Source organism: Lynx rufus, unplaced genomic scaffold (genome assembly GCF_022079265.1).
Source record: "Lynx rufus isolate CCGP_SWC_20201006 ecotype Redwood Valley unplaced genomic scaffold, mLynRuf1.p SCAF_10, whole genome shotgun sequence".
NCBI lineage: Eukaryota > Metazoa > Chordata > Mammalia > Carnivora > Felidae > Lynx > Lynx rufus.
Genome location: NW_025814824.1, coordinates 85,911,696 through 85,932,636, shown reverse-complemented (window position 1 = coordinate 85,932,636; position 20,941 = coordinate 85,911,696). Strand labels below are relative to the sequence as shown.

Genomic DNA, 20,941 nt, shown 5'->3' with positions numbered 1-20,941 from the left:
GCAGGTGCTGACTTTGCTCGTCACAGCCCTTCCTGGGGGTGGGAGATGACTGCCCCTGTAGGGACACTGCCTCAGAGACTGGGACGTGTGACAGGTGATTCCCGCCCTTCCCCTTCCTCCCCCTTCCTCCCAGTGCTCATGGGCCCCCCACCCTGCAGACCGCACCGGATCAAACCCCCAGCCCGGCAACTAAGCCACCCCCAGCCCTGGGAGGGCTCCCAGACAGACACGCAGACACACAGACTACGGAAGCACAGGCACACTGAAAGGACACAGCCAGTGACAGTACTTGTCTGATGGTAGTAATGACAGGTGACCTGGGCACCGCAGGGTGACAGGCCTGTGACCAGAGCTCAACAGTGTCCTCAGCTCTGCCTCCAACCTCTCTCCACCCCAGCCTCGGCAGTTCTGTCTCTGTTCCTTCCGCTGACATAAGTACCATTTCTGGCTGAAGCTCAGACATGCAATTTTATCCCCGAAGATCAATTTTTCATCCTCCCTAACTCTGGCTTCTCAGTGTGAAGACAAGTACACGAGTGAGAGAACCCGGTGGCCCACCCAGCTGCTGTCCCCGGCGGCTCCCCCCGCTTGGCTCTGCACGCTGGGCCTTGTGGCTCCCCCAGGACAGAAGCCCCGCTGGGGCCGCAGCCAGGCTCTCGCAGTGGCCAACCAATGACAGCGGGTCTCGGGTGTGCGTCCGGCTTCCTTCCACCTGCCTGCCGCGCTCAGGGCTACCGGCAGGACGAGGACAAACCCAGGTCACTTTGTGAAGCCCTGGAGATGGGCAAGCAAAGCCCTCCTGGCTCTGGCGACTCCTGTAGGGGAGCCCTTTCTGCAGAGGGTGAGGGGCCACCGGGCGCTGCACAGTGACAGAGACAGACACGGAGCACACACCGCACTGTCGTGTGCAGGCCGGAGACGCTTACCTAGGGAGAGTCCATTGGTGACGGCAGAGGAGGAGGTGAGGGCGAGGCCCCTGCGGGGGCTGCGAGACTCTAGGACACTGTCGTCCAGCAGGTGTCTCGCTTTCTCCGATGGGAATGTCGCACTTTTACTCTCAACTACACTCAACTGACACATCATACTGGAAAACGGAAAGGAAGAAAGAAGGCAGAGCTCCTTATCTGTGGAGTCACAGTGAGTATACCTGCCCTGGGGTCCTGAGCAGATGGTGCAGTTGGAGGAAAAAGGTGGCCACCCAGAACCACGGTGCAAGTCCACGCTCGGCCCTATCTCATGGCGTGACCTTGGGCAAGTCACATCCTTTCTCTGAGCTTCAGTTTCTCCATCTGTCAAATGGGGACTATGGATACTTGCCCTGCCTGTTTCTCAGGACGATTATAAGGCTCATGTGAGTGGATCGTGCTTGTAAACCATGGCGCCACACGAGTGAAGGGGCAGAGTGGCCCCGTGGGCAGCATGCCTGGTTCTGGAGTCACACGTCTGGTCCAAATCCTTGTTCCAACCTTACTCACCATTGCAAGGTGCTTCACCCCATTGAACCTCATAGGACTCATCTTACAATGTATATGATACAGCCCCTACCTCGGAGGCCTGCAGGGGCTCAGTGACATAATGCTTGGCAGGCATGTGGCAGAGTATCTAACACGGAGCAAGCGCTAAACCCTCAGACAGCAACCCTTTTCCCTCCAGCCTGTGAGTGACTCCAGGGCCAGCCTGAGCTGGCCGAGGCTCGTGTTTTGGTGGTGGAAGAAAGGAAGGAAGGGAGGGATGGAGGGAGGAAAGAACTGAGGGAGGAGGGATCCAACTGGTTCGAGGGCCTGTGCCCAATACCCTGGGGACATGGGCATGGCTGCCCCCAGCCACGCTGAGGTCCATACATGTCCCCGAGCTGTCAGTCCCACAGGGCTGGGTGAACCAGTGGCAGGTTCACTGCTCTGCAGGCTTTCTGAAGCAATGGGCAAGCAGAGACTCTGAGCCCCAACGCAGGCAGATGCCTCGAGACACTGAGTGATGCTCTGGATGACAGTCACGGTCTCCACTGGGCTCTGGAGCTTTCCGCAAGGGAGGCACTAACCGAGCTTGGCAAACTTTCTGGAATCCAACCATTGCTGCCCTGCACTTCCCTGTATGCCTCCTCCATTGGCTCCTGAGCCAGTGATCCCTGTCACCAGGACACAGGCCGTGCTGCCGCAGCCGGGACCGCTCCCCCGCCCCTCCCCGGCTCTCCCCGAGCCTGTGCCAGCCTGAGGAGAGGCCGTCAGCCAGGGATACCAAGAGCACGCATCAGATGGACAAGGCGGCTCCCAGTAGCCAAGCAGTCCCAGCAGCCCTGGAGCCCATGGTGGGGGGGGGGGGCTCGCTCAGTCACCCACTTGTTTCCCAGGCTGTGGCTCTTCCGGTGTCTCGGGACAGGGGGTGTGGGGAGGCTGCCAGCAACAGACGCGTCGGGACAGGTGGGCCGCCGGCTGAACCTTGCGGAACTGGAACCAGTGGAGGGGCCTGTGAACAGGAGAGAGAGAGAGTGATGGGGGTGGGGGTGAAGCTGGGCTGGGGAAGCCCAGAGGAGGTGGCTCCGGGAGGGGTCAGGTACCTGGCCTGGCTGCTGTAGTGGGGTCAGGTTCACACAGGCCTGGTGGCTTTCTACTCGGGAGACACTGAGCCCTAACTGGCAGTATAACTAGCCTCTGAACTGACTGTTAAGGTGCCCAGCGTCCTGCTCTGCATGGTGCCCCCTGACCAGGCAGTGCCACCGGCTAACACGGGGGAGGGAGAATGTGCGGATGGAGATGGGGTGGATGTGGGGACAGGCAGCCTGGCCTGGTTTCCCCGTGGCAACACTTATCCAGGGCCACCCAGTTGGGCGACAGAATTGGCACTTCACGGCCCATCTTCTGAGTCCAAGTCCAGTGACCTGGCCCTGTGTCCTTCTCTGCCTGTTCACTCAACCAAAAATGGAAGGAGGGCTTCTCAGAGGAGGCGGGGGATTTACCGAGGTAGGGCAGGGCTAGGGAGGCAGGGGTTGAGACCCCAGGCCTATCAGTTACTGCCTGGTGACCTTGGACAGGTTACTTAACTTGTTCCCTGAGCCTCGGGTTCCTCATCTGAAAAGCGGGAGTAACTTAACTCACCTTGCAGGTGGCTGGGAGGTCATAAGGTCATGTACCTAGAATTTCACAGGTGGCACTTCTACTTGTTTCATTCTGACAACTGTTACCATGTCCTTCTCAGCCCTATGCACGGGGTCACTGGAAGGTCATGAGAGCCGGGAGGCCAGGGCCACCAACCACACTGAGTGCCGGATGCAGAGACTGAGGCAGAATCCTTCATGTCCGTGGCTAGATTTTGAGGGCCGTGGCCCCGACCACTATTGTACTTTCATTTCTGTGGCTTGGGAAGAGACAACTTTAAGGGAGGTGACCGCAGGTGCTAGCCTAGCCACAGCTGCCTGGGACAAACACTGGACATAGGAACCAGGGCTTCCACAAAGGAGCTCGACCATATCAAACGCACACGTGGAGACACTTTTCTGGAGAACCTGTGAGGCCCGAGGTCCACCCAGGGCTTCAGATCTTCCACCCCAAGACGCCACAGGTGCACAAGGGACCGAAGGGTTCCCTGGTTCTCCAGCATGCTTGGATCATCCTCATAAAGTCCAAACTAATGAGCCCTGTTCCCAGCCTGTCGCCACAGGAAGTCTAGGTCCCTTCTGGCCCTCCGGAAGGTTCATGAGGCGGGAACTCACATCACCCGGAGCGCGGGCTTCCGGCTCCCAGCTGTTGGGTTCTCACCCCTGCCTCCCTTCCACACCCCCACCGTGCACACACACCTCCTCCCTCAGATCCCTGCGCCCCACCACCAATCCCTCTCTCCTCAAGCCCCCTCCCTTTCGAGAGACACCACTCTCCACCTCCACGAGAAAACTGTGCTGTCAGCTCCAGCCTTGCAACTGTCACAGGTGCTCCATCCACACGTGCCTTCCTGCAGGGCCTGGGGCTCGGGCACTCCTCTCCTCCCCGGTCCTGCCTGTCCCCTCTGAGAATTCACACCATCACCTCCTTTCTTTCCGGCCCCTTCCACAGCCTTTAAATACACCGTCGTCTCCCGTTTTCTGTGGAATACAGGCCCTTGGCCCCGTGTTCCTCCTGGCCAGCCGCATTTCCTCAGAGGACCGTGCTCCTCGTAGCTCTGCCTCTGCCCTCACACCTTCTCCCTACAGCCTGCGGCATCCGGTGCTAGTGGCCACTCCTCGCAACGCCTTGCATCCCGGCTGTCTGTGCTGTCTCACTCCTGCCTCTCCCTGTGCCTCTTGGTCACTGTCACTCTGTCTCCACTGTGGGCTCCTTATCCTCCACCTGGCTCTCGTGTTGGTGTTTTCTACACAGACTTCCCTCTTTGGGTCTGGTTTTGGCTCTTAAATTTGTCCCACAGCCCTCTTTTCTGAACCCGAGACCAATACACCCAGGATGCTTCTGTCTGAACATTCCTAAGGTACCCTGAGTTCTGCTCCGTGAAGGTCACACCCGGAACCTCCTCCTGTATTTCCAACCATGGACACTCAGTCATCTGGCCTGGAGTGTGGGGTAGTCTTGGCTTCTCCCGGACGGTGACCGGCCTCTCCTCTTCTTACCCCCTCTTTACTTGCCAGACATGATCACCGAGGCCCCTAGATTCTGCACATCCCCTCCATACCCATCTCTCCTGTCACCACGTGGGCTGGGTCCCCACACGACCTTCTTCTACCTCCTGATGGATCCTCTGAAATCCAACCCCTGTACAGCTTCGTGAGTGTTTGAAAAAATGAAAAGCTGGGCACATCAATTCTGAGCTCGAAACTGCCAGCGGTGTGGTGTTCAATGCTGCCTGACCACTGCCTGGTCACTTAAGCTGGTCTTAACGTCCTGATGGAAGAATAAAGGGAAGAAGTCGCCAGGACAGTTGTCAAGAAGGGCAGTACAGGCCTTGCCCTACCAGATATCAGAACAACACACAAAATGGTAGGAACGCACCCAGTTTGGTGTTGGGGCAGAGACGGAGAAACAGTTCGGTAAATTAGAAGGGAGAGCCCGGACTCGCTTCATGATGGTGGGTCAGTGGGGCAGGGAGGGTCTTTTCAGTACACGGCGCTAGAACCATCGGGCTCCGTGGGGAGAAAGACGAAATTGGGGTCCTCCCACCTTATGTTACACAAGCGGATTCACACCATGAATGTAAAAAAGCAAAAATGTGAAACTACTGGGGAAAAAAACATAAGAGATGATGTCGATGACCTTGGGGAAAGAAACAAAAAGCATAAGACCTAAAGTACAAAAAAACAAAACAAAACTGAATTGATTGCATTAAAATTAAACATTTCTGCACCAAAACAAACAAATGAAAGTCAGCAAAATCAATGTTAAAAGGCAAGTTGTACTCTGGGAGGAGGGATCATGTCACCCACACCCCCAGCAAAGGATTCGTGTTGAGATATATAAAGAACTTCAAATATCAGTAAGAAAGAGGCAAACCACATAGAGAAAATGGGTAAAGGACATAAACAGGAAATTCACAAAAGAGGAAAACCCCACGTGACCAATAACTACAAGGAGAGATGCTTAACCTCACCGGATCATGGGAATGCAAATTGTATAGTAACGGTGAGAAAAAATGTTTTTACCTTAGTAGGTTGTCAAAAATTAATTAGCCCAACAACATCAAGTGGTGGCCAGGATGTGGGAAAATGGGCTCTTAGGGTGCCAAATATTTGGAAAGCTATTAGCCTGGCGAGTGAAGGTGAAGATGCTATGCCTTTGTAACCAGGCAATTCCGGTTCTAGGTATCCCCCAGATTTCCCCCAGGAAACCCCTGCACGTAGTATACGCACAAGGAGACACATTTATGAGGATGCTCTATGTAGCATTGTGTATAACAGCAAAAAGTCTACATGCCCCTCAGGAGGGAAATGGATAAATGAGCTGTGGTCTATTCACCCAACAAATTCTACAGAGCAGAAAACAGCGAAGAAACTGAATTTAAACCGAATTTATACGTATCCATACAGATCACGTCCTAGAAGCATAAGCTCAGTGGAAAAGTGCAAGGTGCAAAACAATGTTTACACTGAGGCATGACACCAGTTTTGTAAACACTGTAACACATACAAAACAACAGTATAATAGAAAAACCCTGCACAGGAATAACATAAATTGGTCTCGGGAGAGTAGATACCTCTATGGGGAAGAAAGAGGAAGGATAGGGTAAGAGGGATTTCTGCTCTATCTGTAGTGTTATTTTACTTAAGAAAAATATAAAATATGGCTAAATGCTAATTTCTGTTAAATATGGATAGTGGGCACAATGGGTACTCTCTACGTGTTCAATATTTCATCATTTAAAATGAGAATATTTTATTTTATTTTTAATTTTTTTTAATGTTTACTTATTTTTGAGAGATACAGAGACAGAATGCGAGTGGGTTAGGGGCAGAGAGAGAGGGAGACACAGAATCAGAAGCAGGCTCCAGGCTCCGAGTCATCAGCCCAGAGCCCAACGTGGGGCTCGAACTCACGAGTTGTGAGATCATGACCTGAGCCGAAGTCGGACGCTCAACCAACTGAGCCATCCAGCCGCCCCTAAAATGAGAATATTTTAAAAACACATGGATGGGGTGCCTGGGTGGCTCAGTCGGTTGAGCCTCTGACTTCAGCTTAGGTCATGATCTCACGGTTCGTGAGTTCAAGCCCCGCATCGGGCTCTGTGCTGACAGCTCAGAGCCTGGAGCCTGCTTCGGATTCTGTGTCTCCCTCTCTCTCTGACCCTCCCCCATTCATGCTCTGTCTCTGTCTCAAAAATAAATAAACATTAAAAAAATTTTTTTTAAATAAATAAAAACACATGGATGCCTACTATGTGCCAGGGGCTGTGCTGGAATCTTCCATTTGCCCTCCAGATTCGTCCTGCACCCTTTTCCACCCTGTGCCATTAACTGGGAGCTGGGCTTGGGGCCTCGGTCAGTGGGCTCCCTTCCCTCTGGCTCCTCATTGGATCAGGCCTATGGGGAGCCGTGGCCAGAGACTGGGGGGAGGGAGGAGAGAGGCTAAGGCACCATTTCCTCCAGACTCCCCTTCAGGGCCACCCCTGAGAGGCGGCAGTTTCCCCAAGTCCTCTCTACTCTGGTTTTCATAACCGCTGTCTCCCTGCACTCCTGTTCCGGCGCTGGGGTGCCGCGATGTCCTTAGGAACGGTTCCTTAAACCCGCCGGCCCCTTTCTGAAAAATTCCTCTGATCACCCCGCTGGACTGTGCCATCTGTGTCCTGCTGAGGCCCTGCGGTGTTTTCATTTAACCCACACAATAGACCTCTGAGGTCTGTACATTAGCCTTAATTCACAAATGGGGAAGCAGCAGCTCAGGAGGTTAAGCTTTAAGGGCAGGGAGCTGGTTGGCTAGGCAATCAGGTTCAAGTCTGGGCCTTGTGAATCCATGAGCGGACACCTGGGACCACCTGCCCGCCACCCCCCTCCAGGAATCCCCCTTCCCACCACTGATAGGGTCACAGGGGAGCCAACGCCAGACCGCTGTGGCCTTGCTCCTGGATCCGGATAGGGATAGACACCTTTCCCGAGGATTTTTCAGATGTGAGTCTAGAACATGTCTGAGGACAATCACTTTTTGCCGGCTGCGCAAGAGAACCTAGACGTTGCCAACGGCCACGTTTCCTGCTTGTGGAAAAGAGTCCCGTTTTAGTCGTTCCCGCAGCCCTGGGCCGCGTCCTTCCTTCCCTGGATGCTCAGCCCTTCCTGGACCCCATAAGCCAAAGGTTCCCCTTTTGGTTGAGGCAGCCAGCGTCTGTCTCATTGTCCGCAGCCCAAGGAACCTGACCCCGAGGCCCCGCCACACCACACCGCCTCCTAGAGGGCTGCCTGGGTGGCCTAGCCTGGTGGCAGGACGCAGGGGAGGCTGCTGGAGGTCCCAACTGCAGCCCTCACAGGACATCTCAAAAACAGACTCTGGCAGACCATGATAACGAAGCCGGAGAGGCGGGGCCCGCACCTCACCGGATCCGGTCCTCGGAAGGCCCTGGAGGAGTGTGCGGAGGTACCGGACGGGTAACTAAGCTTCGTGTGCGCGTGCGTTTTCCTGGCGAGGAGTTCCACTCTGCCAGCAGCTCTGTCAGCCGGGGAGTGTATCTGAAGCATCTGCAGAGTGTGTGAGAAATGGGGTTTCTTGGGCCCGTCCTGGAGGTTCTCATCCCACTGGCTCTCCAGGTGACTGGCACGTGTGCCCCGGAAGACCTTCCGCTCAATCTCTGTCCTGGAGGAAGCGTCTGGTGTGGCTGCTCCGGAGATGAAGGGGAAGAACGGAAGCCCTCCTGCTCTGTTTTCGTTTGGCACTATTGCTCAATGAACGAGTCTGTGCGGAGGGTGGAATTTGCCTTGTTTATCAGTGGCATGGACGTGGGATCACACCCCCTGAGTCACTCTGGCTCCCACCCTGGGTTCAGAAAGTATTTTATAAAGGTCAGTTCGCGCACTGCTCCTCCCCTGGAGTTTGAACTGGAATTTGACTCCCAGTGTTGTTGTAGTAAATGATAACGGTGATAATTAAGGTGGAGCGTTCCACCCCCGGCACCGTGTGGTGCCGCCACGCGTGGGCGTGCTGCCCTCCACGCAGGGGTGGCGGGTTCATAGGTGAGAAAGCCAGGGCTTATGCAGTTGCCATGGGCTGCCGGGGGGTGGGGGGCTCGCAGTTCAAAGGTCAGGCATTGGTGAAAACCCGAGGCAGAAGAAACACAGTGACACATCTGAGGTGATCTGATAAGCGGGAGGCACTTCCTCCAGGAACTCTGTTGGGTAAGGTCTAATTGCTACTGTTGCAGGTGAAGGTGGAGAGGACCAACATCTATTATGCACCAGCTGTGTGCCAGGCTTGTACGAACACTCCAACACGGACTCCTATGCAGTTGGTAATTTGACAATTGCCGTTAAAAAAAATTTTTTTAAAGGTTTATTCATTTTTCAGAGACAGACAGAGACAGAACATGAGGTGGGGAGGGGCAGAGAGAGAGGGAGACACAGACTCTGAAGCAGGCTCCAGGCTCTGACCTGTCAGCACAGAGCCCGACGTGGGGCTCGAACCCATGAACTGTGAGATCATGACCTGAGCTGAAGTCAGATGCCTAACGGACTGAGCCACCCAGGTGCCCCTACAATTGCCATTTTAAAGGGACATTCCAAGGCATGTAAGGTCACGCGCTGGAGGGGTGCTGGCTTTGTTCCCTCAGCTGCCCATGCGTGCTGTGCCGTGCCTAGAGAGCTGGACTCTCCAAGCCTCTTCTGGGAACTTGCTTGGCTTTCCCGCTCACTCCCTTTCTCACCTGCCTCCAGATGGTTCCTGCATCCTGGCTCTGATCTGCATGTTCCAGCTCTCCTACGCTTCCGGACTCGCCCTTGGTTTCTTCCGCTCGGCTCCGGATTCTCCCTCCAGGACGAGGCCCAGATCCGCCTCCTTCTTCTTGCTGCTTTGGACGGCCTTGGGAGGCATGCCTGGCCTCAGATGGCCCTCAGCCGGGTTGAGGAAAGGGTGGGAGGCCCAAGCAGAAGAGGCTGTGATCTCCCTGGGCCCAGAGTCCAAGCTGATACTGCTCCTAATGCCCTGGGTCTCAGCCACTCCCACCCCCTGGTTGTTGACCAATAGCCTGGTCTGACGCTAAAGCCGAAGAATTTCCATTCAGTTGGGACCTAGGGTTAGGGGGTGGGAGGGGGGGGCTTCTCTGCCAGTAAGTGACATTCTCTGCTACTGAAAGGCCTCACGTTCCTGTTCCACTAAGCCTGGGGTGGCCACCACGTGACAGCACCAGGGAACACATGTCTTCTGGGACCATTTCTGAGCTGAGCAGCTGGCAAGTTTGTTTCTCCATGTCCCCTGGGGCAAGGGCAGGGGTGGGGGCAGTGATAATGAACTGGGGTTCTGGCCTCGCTGTGCGGAGCGTGGTCCCCGCTGCCCAGCCCGATATGGCACGGACAGCTGGAAAAACTGACCATGTGGCTTGACTATCTCAGAGGATTGCTCTATTTTTCCTCCGCATAATTTTTCCATGAATAATCTTTAAAGCTCTTTAAGTGGCTGTTTCTTTAGCAGTTTTATTGGAACATATGAGAACTGACAGTCTCTGTGGGGAACGAGATATCATGTTGAAAAAAAAAATCTGGTTTTCATTACATTTCTCTCAAGAAACCAACAGGCTGCCCAACAGACCACTCATTGATTGGAAGAGAAAAGAGCACAGGGCCTTCTAATAATGGCTCTGCAGAAGACAGCAGTGAGGGTGATGAATGGTCCTAGCTAAGAACTCAGAGTCTGGAGGCAGGCAGACCCGGGCTCCCGTGCTACCTGCCACTTGCAGGCTCAGTGACCTTGGGAAAGCCACCTCGCACCTCTCCACCTGATTCTACATCTGCAACACAGGAACAGTGGTCTGACCTGGCAGCCTCCCTGTAAGGAGGAAATGATCCAGCATCCCTCCCTCCTTCCTGCAGCAAACGTTTCCTGACCCTGTGCCAGCCCTGAGCCAGGGGCTGGTCAGCCACGTTGGATTAGAGGGCTGATGCTCTGCTTTCATGGGGTTTACAGTCAGGTGGGGGAGAAAGACAAGCAAGCGGAAAATTACACCCAGGAGGGACACGTGCTTCGATAGGAGAAAAAGAAATAATAATCACGGTAATAGCAAAAACTACACCGACAGAGTAACTACCACGACGATAATGGTGGTGGTAATGGAACACCTGACCTTCTTTGTGCATCTACAGGCGCCACACACTGTGCTAAATGCTTTGTACACAGGATCTCATTTAAAGGCCTTGCGGCAACACTGCCTCCCAGGAGCTGTTGTTAGCTCAGCGCTGTGATGTGGGACCTGAGGTCAGAAGGGTTAGGGAGCTTGCCTGGGCAAGCAGCTGGTGACCAGTGGAGCCATCTGAGTGCGTCTGAGAACGCGGGAAGGTCGGAGAGGAGCTGAGGGTCTGACATCCAGGCTGAGCCTAAGAGATCCAGCTGAGGCCTATGCAGCAGGAGCAGGAAGAGAAAAGACAATGGAACCTACTGGAGAAACTGCAGGGAGCCACCCTGGCGGAAGAGCTGAGGGCGGGACCGTGTATGGGGGGCGGATGGTGGCTGCGGTGGAGGGGGGGAGGAGTGGGGGTGGGGGGGCACCTGAGGAGCTTGGAATTTAAGGAGGGGAAGGTGTTGAGATTTTTAGGAGGGGCGGTGACGTGCTCAGAATCGCACCCTAGAGAGCTCACTCTGGCTGGAGAAGCACGTGGTTGCAGCCCCAACGACAGGCCGGGAAGGAGAAAGAGGAGGAGAGGGGTCTAGGGGGTGGATCAGCAGGGGTGTGGTGGGAGGGGGGCTTGGGGCAGCGTAGCTGGATGCTAGTGCTGTTCACTTAGGGAGCAGGCTCAGGGGACCGGCGAGAAGTTCAGGTCGGGACTGATGCGAAGGGGCCACTGGGGGAGTGTTCAGGAGACAGACGTGTCCAGCCAGGGGAGTGTGGAGCCCCGGGAGTGGGCGAATTATCCAGAGTTGCAAGCTCGGTGAGAAGAGGGAAGGCCTGGGACAGAACCAGTGTTTGTGGGATGAGAAGAGACAACCTAAAAAGGAACTTGTGTAGAACCAGGGTCGACAGAACAACTCTTTGAGAAAAGCGTCATTTTAGATGCAGGAGGAGAGTGATCTCGGGCTTCACTTGTAATTCTAACGGAAGGCGTCAGAGGCGATGCGCGGTTTTCAGGCCAGCGGCCCTGACTTCAGCTGCCACTTCTTCTCGCTCCGAGGTGCCTGGTGCAGGCAGCACCCATCTCCGGGGCTGGAACACACAGCAGCGGCTGCCTTCCCTCGGGTGTGGGTCTCTAGGGGGAGCAAGCTGGAGGGGCCTGGCCTGCCACCTCAGTCGGCCGGCCAGCGCCAAGAGCCAGCGTCCCCCTCTGCCCACCCATGTGGACCCAGCAGACAGTTGTGACACACCTCAGAAACGGCCTTCTGCTCCGCTAGATGTTTCCCTCGGGAGAAGGGAGAGATGGAGGAAAAAGCCGCTGACCTGCTCCCTTCCTCAGGGGCTAAAGGAGCAGCAGCAAGGGGTTCCAGGGAGACGTAGGCCCAATGCTGACGACACGCATGTCCTGCGTTCTCAGAGAGGGCAGCGACCCCGTGTCCTCAGAGAGGGCCAGGCCCTCCAGTCACTCACTCTCCCGTGGCCTGCACTTGCCTTCAGCGCCCATCCACTTGTCACTAAGGAATGAGATGTGACTTCCTGTTGACCAGCGTCTCCCACCAGCACCAGCTCGGGGAGGCAGGGGCTGCGGGACTCGAGTGTGCACGACAGACGGGCCGGTGCTCTGGCTACAGACGGGCTGGCTCTGCCGAGGGGGACGGGGAGCCTTGTTCCCACGGCTTTCCGGCAGCAACTGGGGCCCTGGCCCGGTCGGCATTGCCCAGGTTAAGCAGTCTGGCAGCCAGGCTGCCGCTCACGCGGTGCTTTCCGAGTCTTGCACACTGTAAGTTAACGGGAGGCAGCTGTGGCAGAGGGGACTTGGAGTCACGAGACTCGAGTTCCAGTCCAGCCTCCGCCTGGGCTGCTGGGAGCTTGGGGTCCGGCCTCCTCGGCCCCCGAGCCTCTCCGGGTTGGAGAAGAGGAGTGGCCACGGCCGGACGTGGAGCTCCCGACAGTGCCACCGGGCCATGTGGTTCACGGGGCGGACTTGCTCCCAGCTTGAAGAGGGTTCTGCGCCTCCCGGCCTCTTTACTGTGTGTGCCGTGAGCCCTGTTCCCACAGCGGGGACTTGGGCCCTCTCCGGGGCTGCCAGAGCCCTGTGGCACCCGGGGACATGGGGGTCCTCTGCACAGAAAGCCTTCTCTGGCCAGGTTTCACGGTCGGGCCTCGGCGCTGGTCACTTTCACATTCACACACGTTCTTTGTTTCTCATACATGCAGCTCTCCCGGGTCCTTGCTGTGAGCCAAGATCTGGCTCACACGTCATTCAGAATGCCCCGGTCCATTTCTTTCTGAAAAATGGCGTTGGATTCCCCTTCAGCGGTGGTGAGGCCCAGATGCTTTCTCCCTGGGGTCAGGGCAGGGAATGCAGGGGAAGCCGCCGGTGCCGTGTGCGGCGCGGTGGGGGGAGGAGGGGGGCTGGGCCACAGTGGGGCAGCAGAGTTGGACAGAAGCGGGCTTGTGTCTCTGCTCCTCTGCTTGACCTTGACATAGCAGGCCATGAGGTGAGAGATGAGGAACGGAGATGTGAACTTCCAGAGCGAAGAGGCAGGCACTGGCTTCTCAGCTCTTGAGCCCCTCGCCCATTCTGAAAATCTATGAAAGCTAACAGAGGAGGCTGTGGAAGGGAGAGTCCCCAGCCCTGCCCACGGGGTGCTCTCTTCTTCTGCTCACTACTCTACAGCGCAGGCCGACGTCCCCACAGACCGCTTGGGGAACTTGAAATATGTCCTCAGCAGTTGGGAGACCCAGGGGACTCCTAGTGCCTTGCTCAGTCATGGGAGCCAACACGGCCCCAGCCACACCAGGGTCAGCTGCATCTGCAAGTCTGTCAGGACAAGGATGGCTGTGGCCTCCCATCAACGAAGGGCTCACAGGGACCCAAGCAGCAAGGAGCTGGCAGTGGACACAGACTCTGAGGGGCCATGGAAGGGGCTGCAGCGGCCCCAGAATGGATTTGCATCTGTCTAGGTCAAGGGACCTGTGGGATCCCATGGAAGTGTTCACCTGAGGAAGCATCAACGAACTGACTGTCACCTGGAGGCCCCAAGACAGCAGTGCCCGCCGCTAAGACCATGTCCTCTGTGGCAGGCCCTGAGGTTAGCAAGCCAACAGAGATAGAGAAAGGCCTGGTGGGGAGAAGGGCCAAGCACCCCCAACCCTGACCATGAGAGGTCAGGCCTCATGCCCCCAGCTAGGGGGAGCAAAGAAGATTTAATGGCAAATCAGATTTGCAGTTGTGACTCTCACACAGAACCAGCCTTCTAAGAACCAAGCAGGGAGAGTGTGTGACCCAAAAATGTCTCTAAGAAAGGCACAGATGTGCCAAAGTTGTCACCCAGGGCCGTGATGACTGCACAGACACCGGGAGACATAGGGAGAGACCTGTGCCTGAGGGGTGTGGGCCGGCTGGAGAAGGGGGCACAGCCGCACACTTTTGACTGCTATACCGCACAGACACCAGCAGCAATGGGGACGGAGCCCAGAGCAATTCGGGACCTGCAAGCGCATCCTGGTTGTCCCACGCATGGGATACAGGCAACCACCAGTCCAGACCCCTGGGCTTAGCGGCTGGCTCTGCTCCTTCCTGCCCCAGCACCTCCCCCTACAGAATACAGATATCAGCCTTCACCTCACAGGGTAGGCGTGGGGGTCCTGAATGAGGGTTGGCGTGGGGGTCCTGAATGAGCACAGGAAGTGCTTACAACAGTGTCTGGCAGCGAGTACAAGCTCAGTGTGCGCTAGCTGCCGCCACCACCACCATCATCGTCGTCGTCGTCATCATCATCGCCGTCGTCGTCGTCATCATCATCATCGTCATCGTCATCATCCAGCCTCTGTTCCCCCACCGCGAACTAGCTGGCGTGGTGGTTTTAACACACGTCCACAAATTCTTGACGTGGTCCCTGTTGAGTGGTAGGGTCTCTGGCCCCTCTCCTTGGACCAGGGTGGACCTTGACCGACAGAGTGTAGTAGAAGCGAGGCTACGTGACTTCCGAGGCGGGTCACGCAGACGCCATGATGCAGCTTCCACCCAGCTCTTGGGACGTTTGCCTTGGGGGAACGCTGCCATATAGGAGTCTGACCACTCTGAGCCTGCCATACGGTAAGGAAGCCCAGGCCACGTGGGAGGCCACGTGTACACACGCGTTCTGCCCCAGCCGTGGCCCGTCAACAGCCAGCATCACGCACATCCAGATGATTCCAGCGCCTAGTCGTTGAGTCCCTCTCAACCTTCGACTTTCTGGCAGAGGCCCCGGATATTGTGAAGCAGAGACAAGCCCTCCTGGCTGTGTCCCGTCCTGTTTCCTGATCCACAGAACCTGTGCATGTAACAAAATGATGGTTTTGTGACACTAGGTTCCAGGGTGGCTGGTTATACAGCAGCGGTACCCGGCACAGCTGGTGACTGGTGAGTTGGACTTGAGGTGAGGGCCCTCCGGCTCCCCGTCCCCTGCTCTGCGTCATGCTGTCCCTCCATCGGGACAGCATCAGGGCCTGCCCTATGAGGGCCCGGAGCCAGAAATCCTGAGGGGTGAGCATGTGCCAGGCGCTGCGCTAAGGGCTCTTCTGGCACAGCCTCAGCCCCGCGAAGTAAGCCTGCGTGAAGTATTTATTCCTACTGCTGTTTCGCCAACAAGAAAACTGAGGCTCAGAGGGATTAAGCCGATCGCCCGAGGTCCCACAGCTAAGAAGTGCTGGAGCTGGGCTTTGAACTCAGGTCTGCCCGACTCCGAAGCAGGGCTTCTACCCAAGAGGCAATAAAACAAGGAAGACACGAAGGTATGTCGAGAGCAGTTCTGAAGGTGCGCGTAGAAAAGGCCGAGGCCCGCACTCAGGTTTTCCATGGCCCTGCTTTGCTGCCAAGGACTCTTAGAAAACCTGTCAGTTGGTTCAGCCACGTGGGGGCGGGGCTAACAGAATCTGGAAATGTCTTCATCGGTTCCAAGGCACACACAAACATTACTTGCCCTCTCTGGGGGTCAACGTTCTTTATGATTTTTGCTCTCCAGGAAAATATTAGTTCATTTATATAAACGAAACATTACATATAGGGGGATGGGGATTGAAAACGTGGCATTCCTGGCCCTTTTTCCTCCCAGCCCAGAAACTGAGACGGTTTCTCCATTTCCGTTCTCACAGTCTATTTGCTGGTGTGGAGCTGCCGGCACAGTCACTGCCAGGGGTGGAGACGGGGCAGCCGTCTGTGGGGCGCAGGGGTTCTCACAGACACAGAGGGCACAGCATCAGCTCCGGGCCACGCTGGCACTAACCACGGCCTCCGAGAGACCCACGACCGGCTGTTCCCAATGCTAGAGTTAGCGGGTCTCATTGCCTGAGGGGGGTGGGCTGGCTGGAGAAGTGGGCACAGCCGCACAGAAGGGTCAGGGAGCCCACCGGCCATCTCGGTCGTGCTCACGCTGGCCTCCTCGGGCTCCTTCCTGCACCACGCCCTGTGCCCTCACGGCTTCTGCTGCTTGTCTCCTCTGCTAAAGCCTAAGCTCCATGCGGGCAGGTCTCTGCCTCGTTCCACTGGGTACCTGGCTCACTGCAAACGTCTGGCTCACAGCAGGCCCTTGGCATGTATGTCCGGAGTGCAAAAGCCAATGAACGCATCTTGGGGCCTCTCCTTGGCAGGTGTGGGGGCGGGTGCCTGACTGCTGGAAAGGGAGCCCAGAGCTGTAGCTTGAACCCCCATCCTGAGGAGCTGAGGGAGGCTGCGTTCCTCCCATTCCTGGGACTGCAAGAGGCACATTCCTGTCCTTGGGCCTGGTCGGGCTCCTGCCACGCAGCCCGGTCTGACTGCCAGAGTGGGGACGGCGTCCTGGGAGCTGCCCCTCTGGTCCCTCCCTCCACAGGACCTCTCGACTGTCCCAGGCCACAGCAGCCTCTCTGTCCTGGGAGAGGCTACGAGGCTGCGGGTGGGAAGCCAGGACCACTGAGTGCATCGGAAGCCTTCCAGACGCTCCCGGGCTCTCTGGTGATCAATGAAAACCTTAACATCCTGCTTCTCGGGTGGGAGCCAGGGCTTTGGAAAACTGGTGGAAAACACGCCTGTGAGCCGCTCTCGCACCACCGTGTGAAAACTGCCGCGTCAGCACTTCCCTGGAAGGGAGTGCGGAGTCAGCAGTCGGCGGGCGGCCGGAGCTGCTTCCCAGAGCCCTGTGCCCGCAGGGGCCCGGCCAGCAGCTCAGAGATCCTGCCTGAAGGAGACCCGAGGGCAGGCGAGCAGCTCAGAGATCCTGCCTGAAGGAGACCCCAGGGCAGGCGAGGCGCCCGGGGGCCAGGCTCCGGGGCCGCTGGCCGTGGTCCCTACCTCAGGGGGCCTTCAGTGCGGTGGGGAAGGCAGACAGGGGACAAATGTGCACAGGTAACGGTGTCCTTCCCACAGAGGGAAGAGCTGTGGAGAAGCACAGACCGTCCCTGCAAGAGTGTGCAACGCTGGGTTGGCAAACTTTCTGTAAAAAGCCAGAGGGTGAGTATTTTAGGCTTTGGAGGCCATAGGGTCTCTGTCCCAACTACTCAGCTCGGCCACTCTCAGGGAAGCAGACACAGACAATGTCAACGGATGGGTGTGGTGTGCTCCCATACAAAAACAGGGGCGGGCTGGCCTCGGCCACGGCCTGCCAGCCCCGGTGTTAACTGTTAACAGCCCTGACCCCCCAGCTTGGGAGGGCGGGAGGGTGGAGTCCGCTGGAAGAAAAGTATCCCTGAGGCAGCAGTGTTTCACTAAAACCTGGAGGCTGATTCGGTGACGGAGGCACAATCATAATACCCACGACCATCACACCATCCTAATAACACTACCCTTGATGCGAGTGCTCGGTGTGTCAGGCACTGTGTTTCACACACGGGTTCTCAACACATTCCCACAACAACCCTGTGAGAGAGACACGACAACGCCCACTTTACAGATGGAGAAACCGAGGCTTGGCGGGTATGCCGGCTATTCTGTGTGCCCCTCAGATGCCGAGTCCTCCTCAGCTCAGCAATCGCTGGAGTGGGTGACACTTTTCCTGTCCCAGGTCCCTCAGCCTAGGGTGCTGGGGTCTCCCCGTTCTTTTTGCAATTCCCATTTCACCTTTGCTAGTCTCTTCATGTGAGCCGGGCCAGGGGGTGGGGGGGGGGGGCATCTGTTCCCCGCGGGGATTCGGACTGGTGGTGGGTTGATTTGCTGGATTCTGGCCTCTACGGCTAATAAACAACAGAGCCAGAGGGAGGTGATGGTGGCTATAACAGGAGAGTCTGGCGAACCTCGATGAAGCTGGGCCAGGGGCTGGGTCTTGGCTCCTGGGCACTTGTTTCTAAAGTTCATTTATTTATTTTGAAAGAGAGAGAGGGAGAGGGAGAGAGAGAGAAAGGGAAGGAAAGAAAGAGAAAGGGGGAGGGGCAGAGAGAGAGAGAGAGAGAGAGAATCCCAAGAAGGCTCTGTCCTGTCTGCACAGAGCCCGACGCAGGGCTTGAACTCACGAACAGTGGGATCATGACCTGAGCCGAAAACAAGAGTTGGATGCTTAACCCACTGAGCTACCCAGGTGCCCCCGGCCCTCTCCACCGGCACTGGTTTTCATCATAGGCAGGGGTCAAAAGTCAATACAGCTCCTCCTTTCCTGCCTGGGGCTCAGTGAGAGGCCCAGCTCCTGAGGCCCGCAATTAGCATGGTTAGTTCTCTGAGCCTGGCTCCTGGTCTACAGCCTCCGGCCTAGCAGGGGGAGCCACTGATGCTCAGTGCAGAACTGGGCGGGGGGCCGGGGCCGGGGCAGGGGCGGTGGGGGAGCTGGGCTCTTCTTTTGGGAGGAGGTGTGAGGCAGGTGCCCTGATAACAAGCAGCCTGCAGGCCGAGTGGCTGATGCTCGGGAGGCGAGGCTGGCAGCTAAGGCTGCCCGCGCTGCAGGTGGGTGTGTGCAGGGCGCTGGGGAGGGGGAGGCTCTCTGAAGACCAGGCGTGAGGCTACAGCCACGAGACCCGCTTGTGCTCTAGGCCAGTGCTCACCAAAGGCCCCCCCGGAGCCTCGGCCTGCTGCTTCCTCCCTTCCAGTCATTCATCTGTGAACCCTGTGAGGGCTGAGCATCTGTGGAGCACAAGCCTTATGAGGGGAGCTGGAGACTCAACAGGAACTAAGTGAGGCCCAGTGACCAAAGAGAACAATTACAAACTAGGGTGTCATGAAGAAACAAAGAGCTGAAATAAAGTCTCTCTGAGTTTAGAACGACGAGCAAGAGTGGACCATGGAAATATGAGGGGAAAGACATTCCAGGCATGTGCAAGGAGCCTGGCTGGGGAACTTCCCAGAGGCCTTGCTTCTCTCAAGCAGAGATGAGACTTGAGTTTGACCTGTGGCCGGAGAGAGTCCCTGGAGAGAGGCAGAGCTGACCCCTCAAGCCAAGGCTAAGGCCCCCTCTCTGCCATCTCTCTTCCTGGGCCACGCCTTACCCCCTAGCGGCTTTTGCGGCCCATCTCCCCTGCTAAAGCCTAAGCTCCGTGTGGGCAGGTCGTCACCTCGTTCCACTGGGTGCCTGGCTCACAGCAGACCCTCCCACCTCTCTCTGCTCAATGGCTCGTGCACATAGGGAGAGAAAAGGAGGCATGGGCCAGGCGCCGCAGGGGAGGAAGTAATGCAATCACACAGCAGGAAGGAGCACTAGGAGACAAATCCTCGGGCACCGTCCAGAGGGTGGAAAGATAAAGTGTGGCTGTGGGGACTTCTTGACACCTGGGGAAGGCCAGAGACTTGGCTGATCCTGTTAGGGCACGTTAACCAGAAAAGGCGGCAGAGGCCTCGTCCTCAAACTAATCTGAGCAAGACTCGGGGGCAGAACGCTTTTCGATTCAAGCCCACTCTCTGCTCCGACTTTGGCATCACCTCCTGAAGACACAGTCTCAAATGGTTAGTGTTTCCTACTGTTCCTTCTATGGCCCTAAACAATTGTTTCGAGGCCTGTTCTTATTTCCCACATCCCTCTGATGGGAACCCTGTCCCCATCCCCCTGATCACTAGGGACACTGTGTATGTCCCAGTATGTGATAAAGCTGATGCTACAGGAAGGCGAGCCCTCTGTGTCTGGTGGCACCAAATACCCAGCACCTTGTGTATCCCTCCAGGGCAGTCAACCTGCACCGGGGGCAGCAGGCCCGATGATTAAGTGTCCAGGTGACTCAGAGAAGATCCTAGAGTTTTCCCTACCCTGTGCATGTTCCCAGCCTGGGATCCTGATCTGGCCTCTCTTGGGGCTGTTGGGTCCCAGGCTCTTCCAGGGAGCCCCAGCCCAGAGGCGTCCCACGGGGGCCCCATGGATTAGGAGCCCGGAAGGCTGATGCGCGAGGGCTACGGGAGTGCGGAGTCTGCCAACCTACACCTGTGCTCTTGACCCACAGTCAGGGCCAGCCCCGGCAGCCATGCCTGGGCTACCAGCGGTGTGTCCCCACTCGAGGTGGCTACGATACCTGCAAGATCTTCCTTGGAAGAGACCAGTCTCGGAGAGCTGCTTCCTGGTTCGATTCTGAGTGACAGTCTGGAAGGGAAGATTTTTACAAGATCAGAGAGGCTCTGGGGTGTCAGAGGGGGACTGATCACATGTGTGTTCGGAGTCGGGAGACGGGACTGTTGCCAAGGGCTACAGTCTCGGAGCCCAGGAGTACTTTGGGGTCTGCTCCAGATCTCGGCCACTTCCCTGTGTGGTTCCCCAGGGCATTTCCATGACCCAGAAACAACGGTTAAGGAAGATACAGTCAAAAGAGTCATCGTTGCTCAGTATCTATTGGGCACAAATGTGTTCGTTCTCAAGACAAGCCCCTGGACCCGGTACGTTTATTGTCCCCAGCTACTAGATGAGGAAACTGAGGAAGAGCAAGGCTCGGCGGCTTTCCCAAATCTGTGGGCTAGCAAGGGGCGGGCAGGCAACTAGCGCCAGGACTGTCTGACCTGAAATCAGAGTTTCTAATCATCACACCACACCCCCTCTTGGACACCCCCAGGCAGGCACAAGGCAATGGATGCATCATGAGGACTGGCACCTCAACGTTGTTATTTTTAAAGCACTGATTAAGAACTTCTGGGAGAAGATGGCAGAGTGAGGCCAGATGCCAGACGCCACGCCCCCACCAACAAAACCAACAAATAGTTATACAGGCTTAGGGGTAGAAGAACTTACCAGATGCAACTCAGCAAGAAAAGGGGCATGAACTGAAGCCATGAACTTCAGAAACTTGCAGCCAAGGAAAGAAAAAGGATTGT

At 56.6% G+C, this 20,941-nt stretch overlaps 1 protein-coding gene across 7 annotated transcripts in view; it reads right to left on the bottom strand.

Moving 5' to 3' along the window:
• The window catches only part of RALGPS1 (Ral GEF with PH domain and SH3 binding motif 1), a 276,710-nt gene that overhangs the window by 26,977 nt on the left and 228,792 nt on the right, over window positions 1–20,941 (bottom strand). For 4 of the 7 annotated variants that reach the window (XM_047069704.1, XM_047069713.1, XM_047069722.1 and 1 more), the window contains exons 12-14: window positions 20,152–20,219; window positions 2,337–2,463; window positions 927–1,084 (exon numbers count right to left, since the gene is read on the bottom strand). In XM_047069704.1, the coding sequence (XP_046925660.1) occupies window positions 927–1,084; window positions 2,337–2,463; window positions 20,152–20,219 (353 nt within the window). Of the gene's footprint in view, window positions 1–926; window positions 1,085–2,336; window positions 2,464–13,713; window positions 13,801–20,151; window positions 20,220–20,941 lie in introns of all 7 variants that reach the window. The other 3 variants (XM_047069729.1, XM_047069735.1, XM_047069752.1) reach the window with 2 other exon arrangements.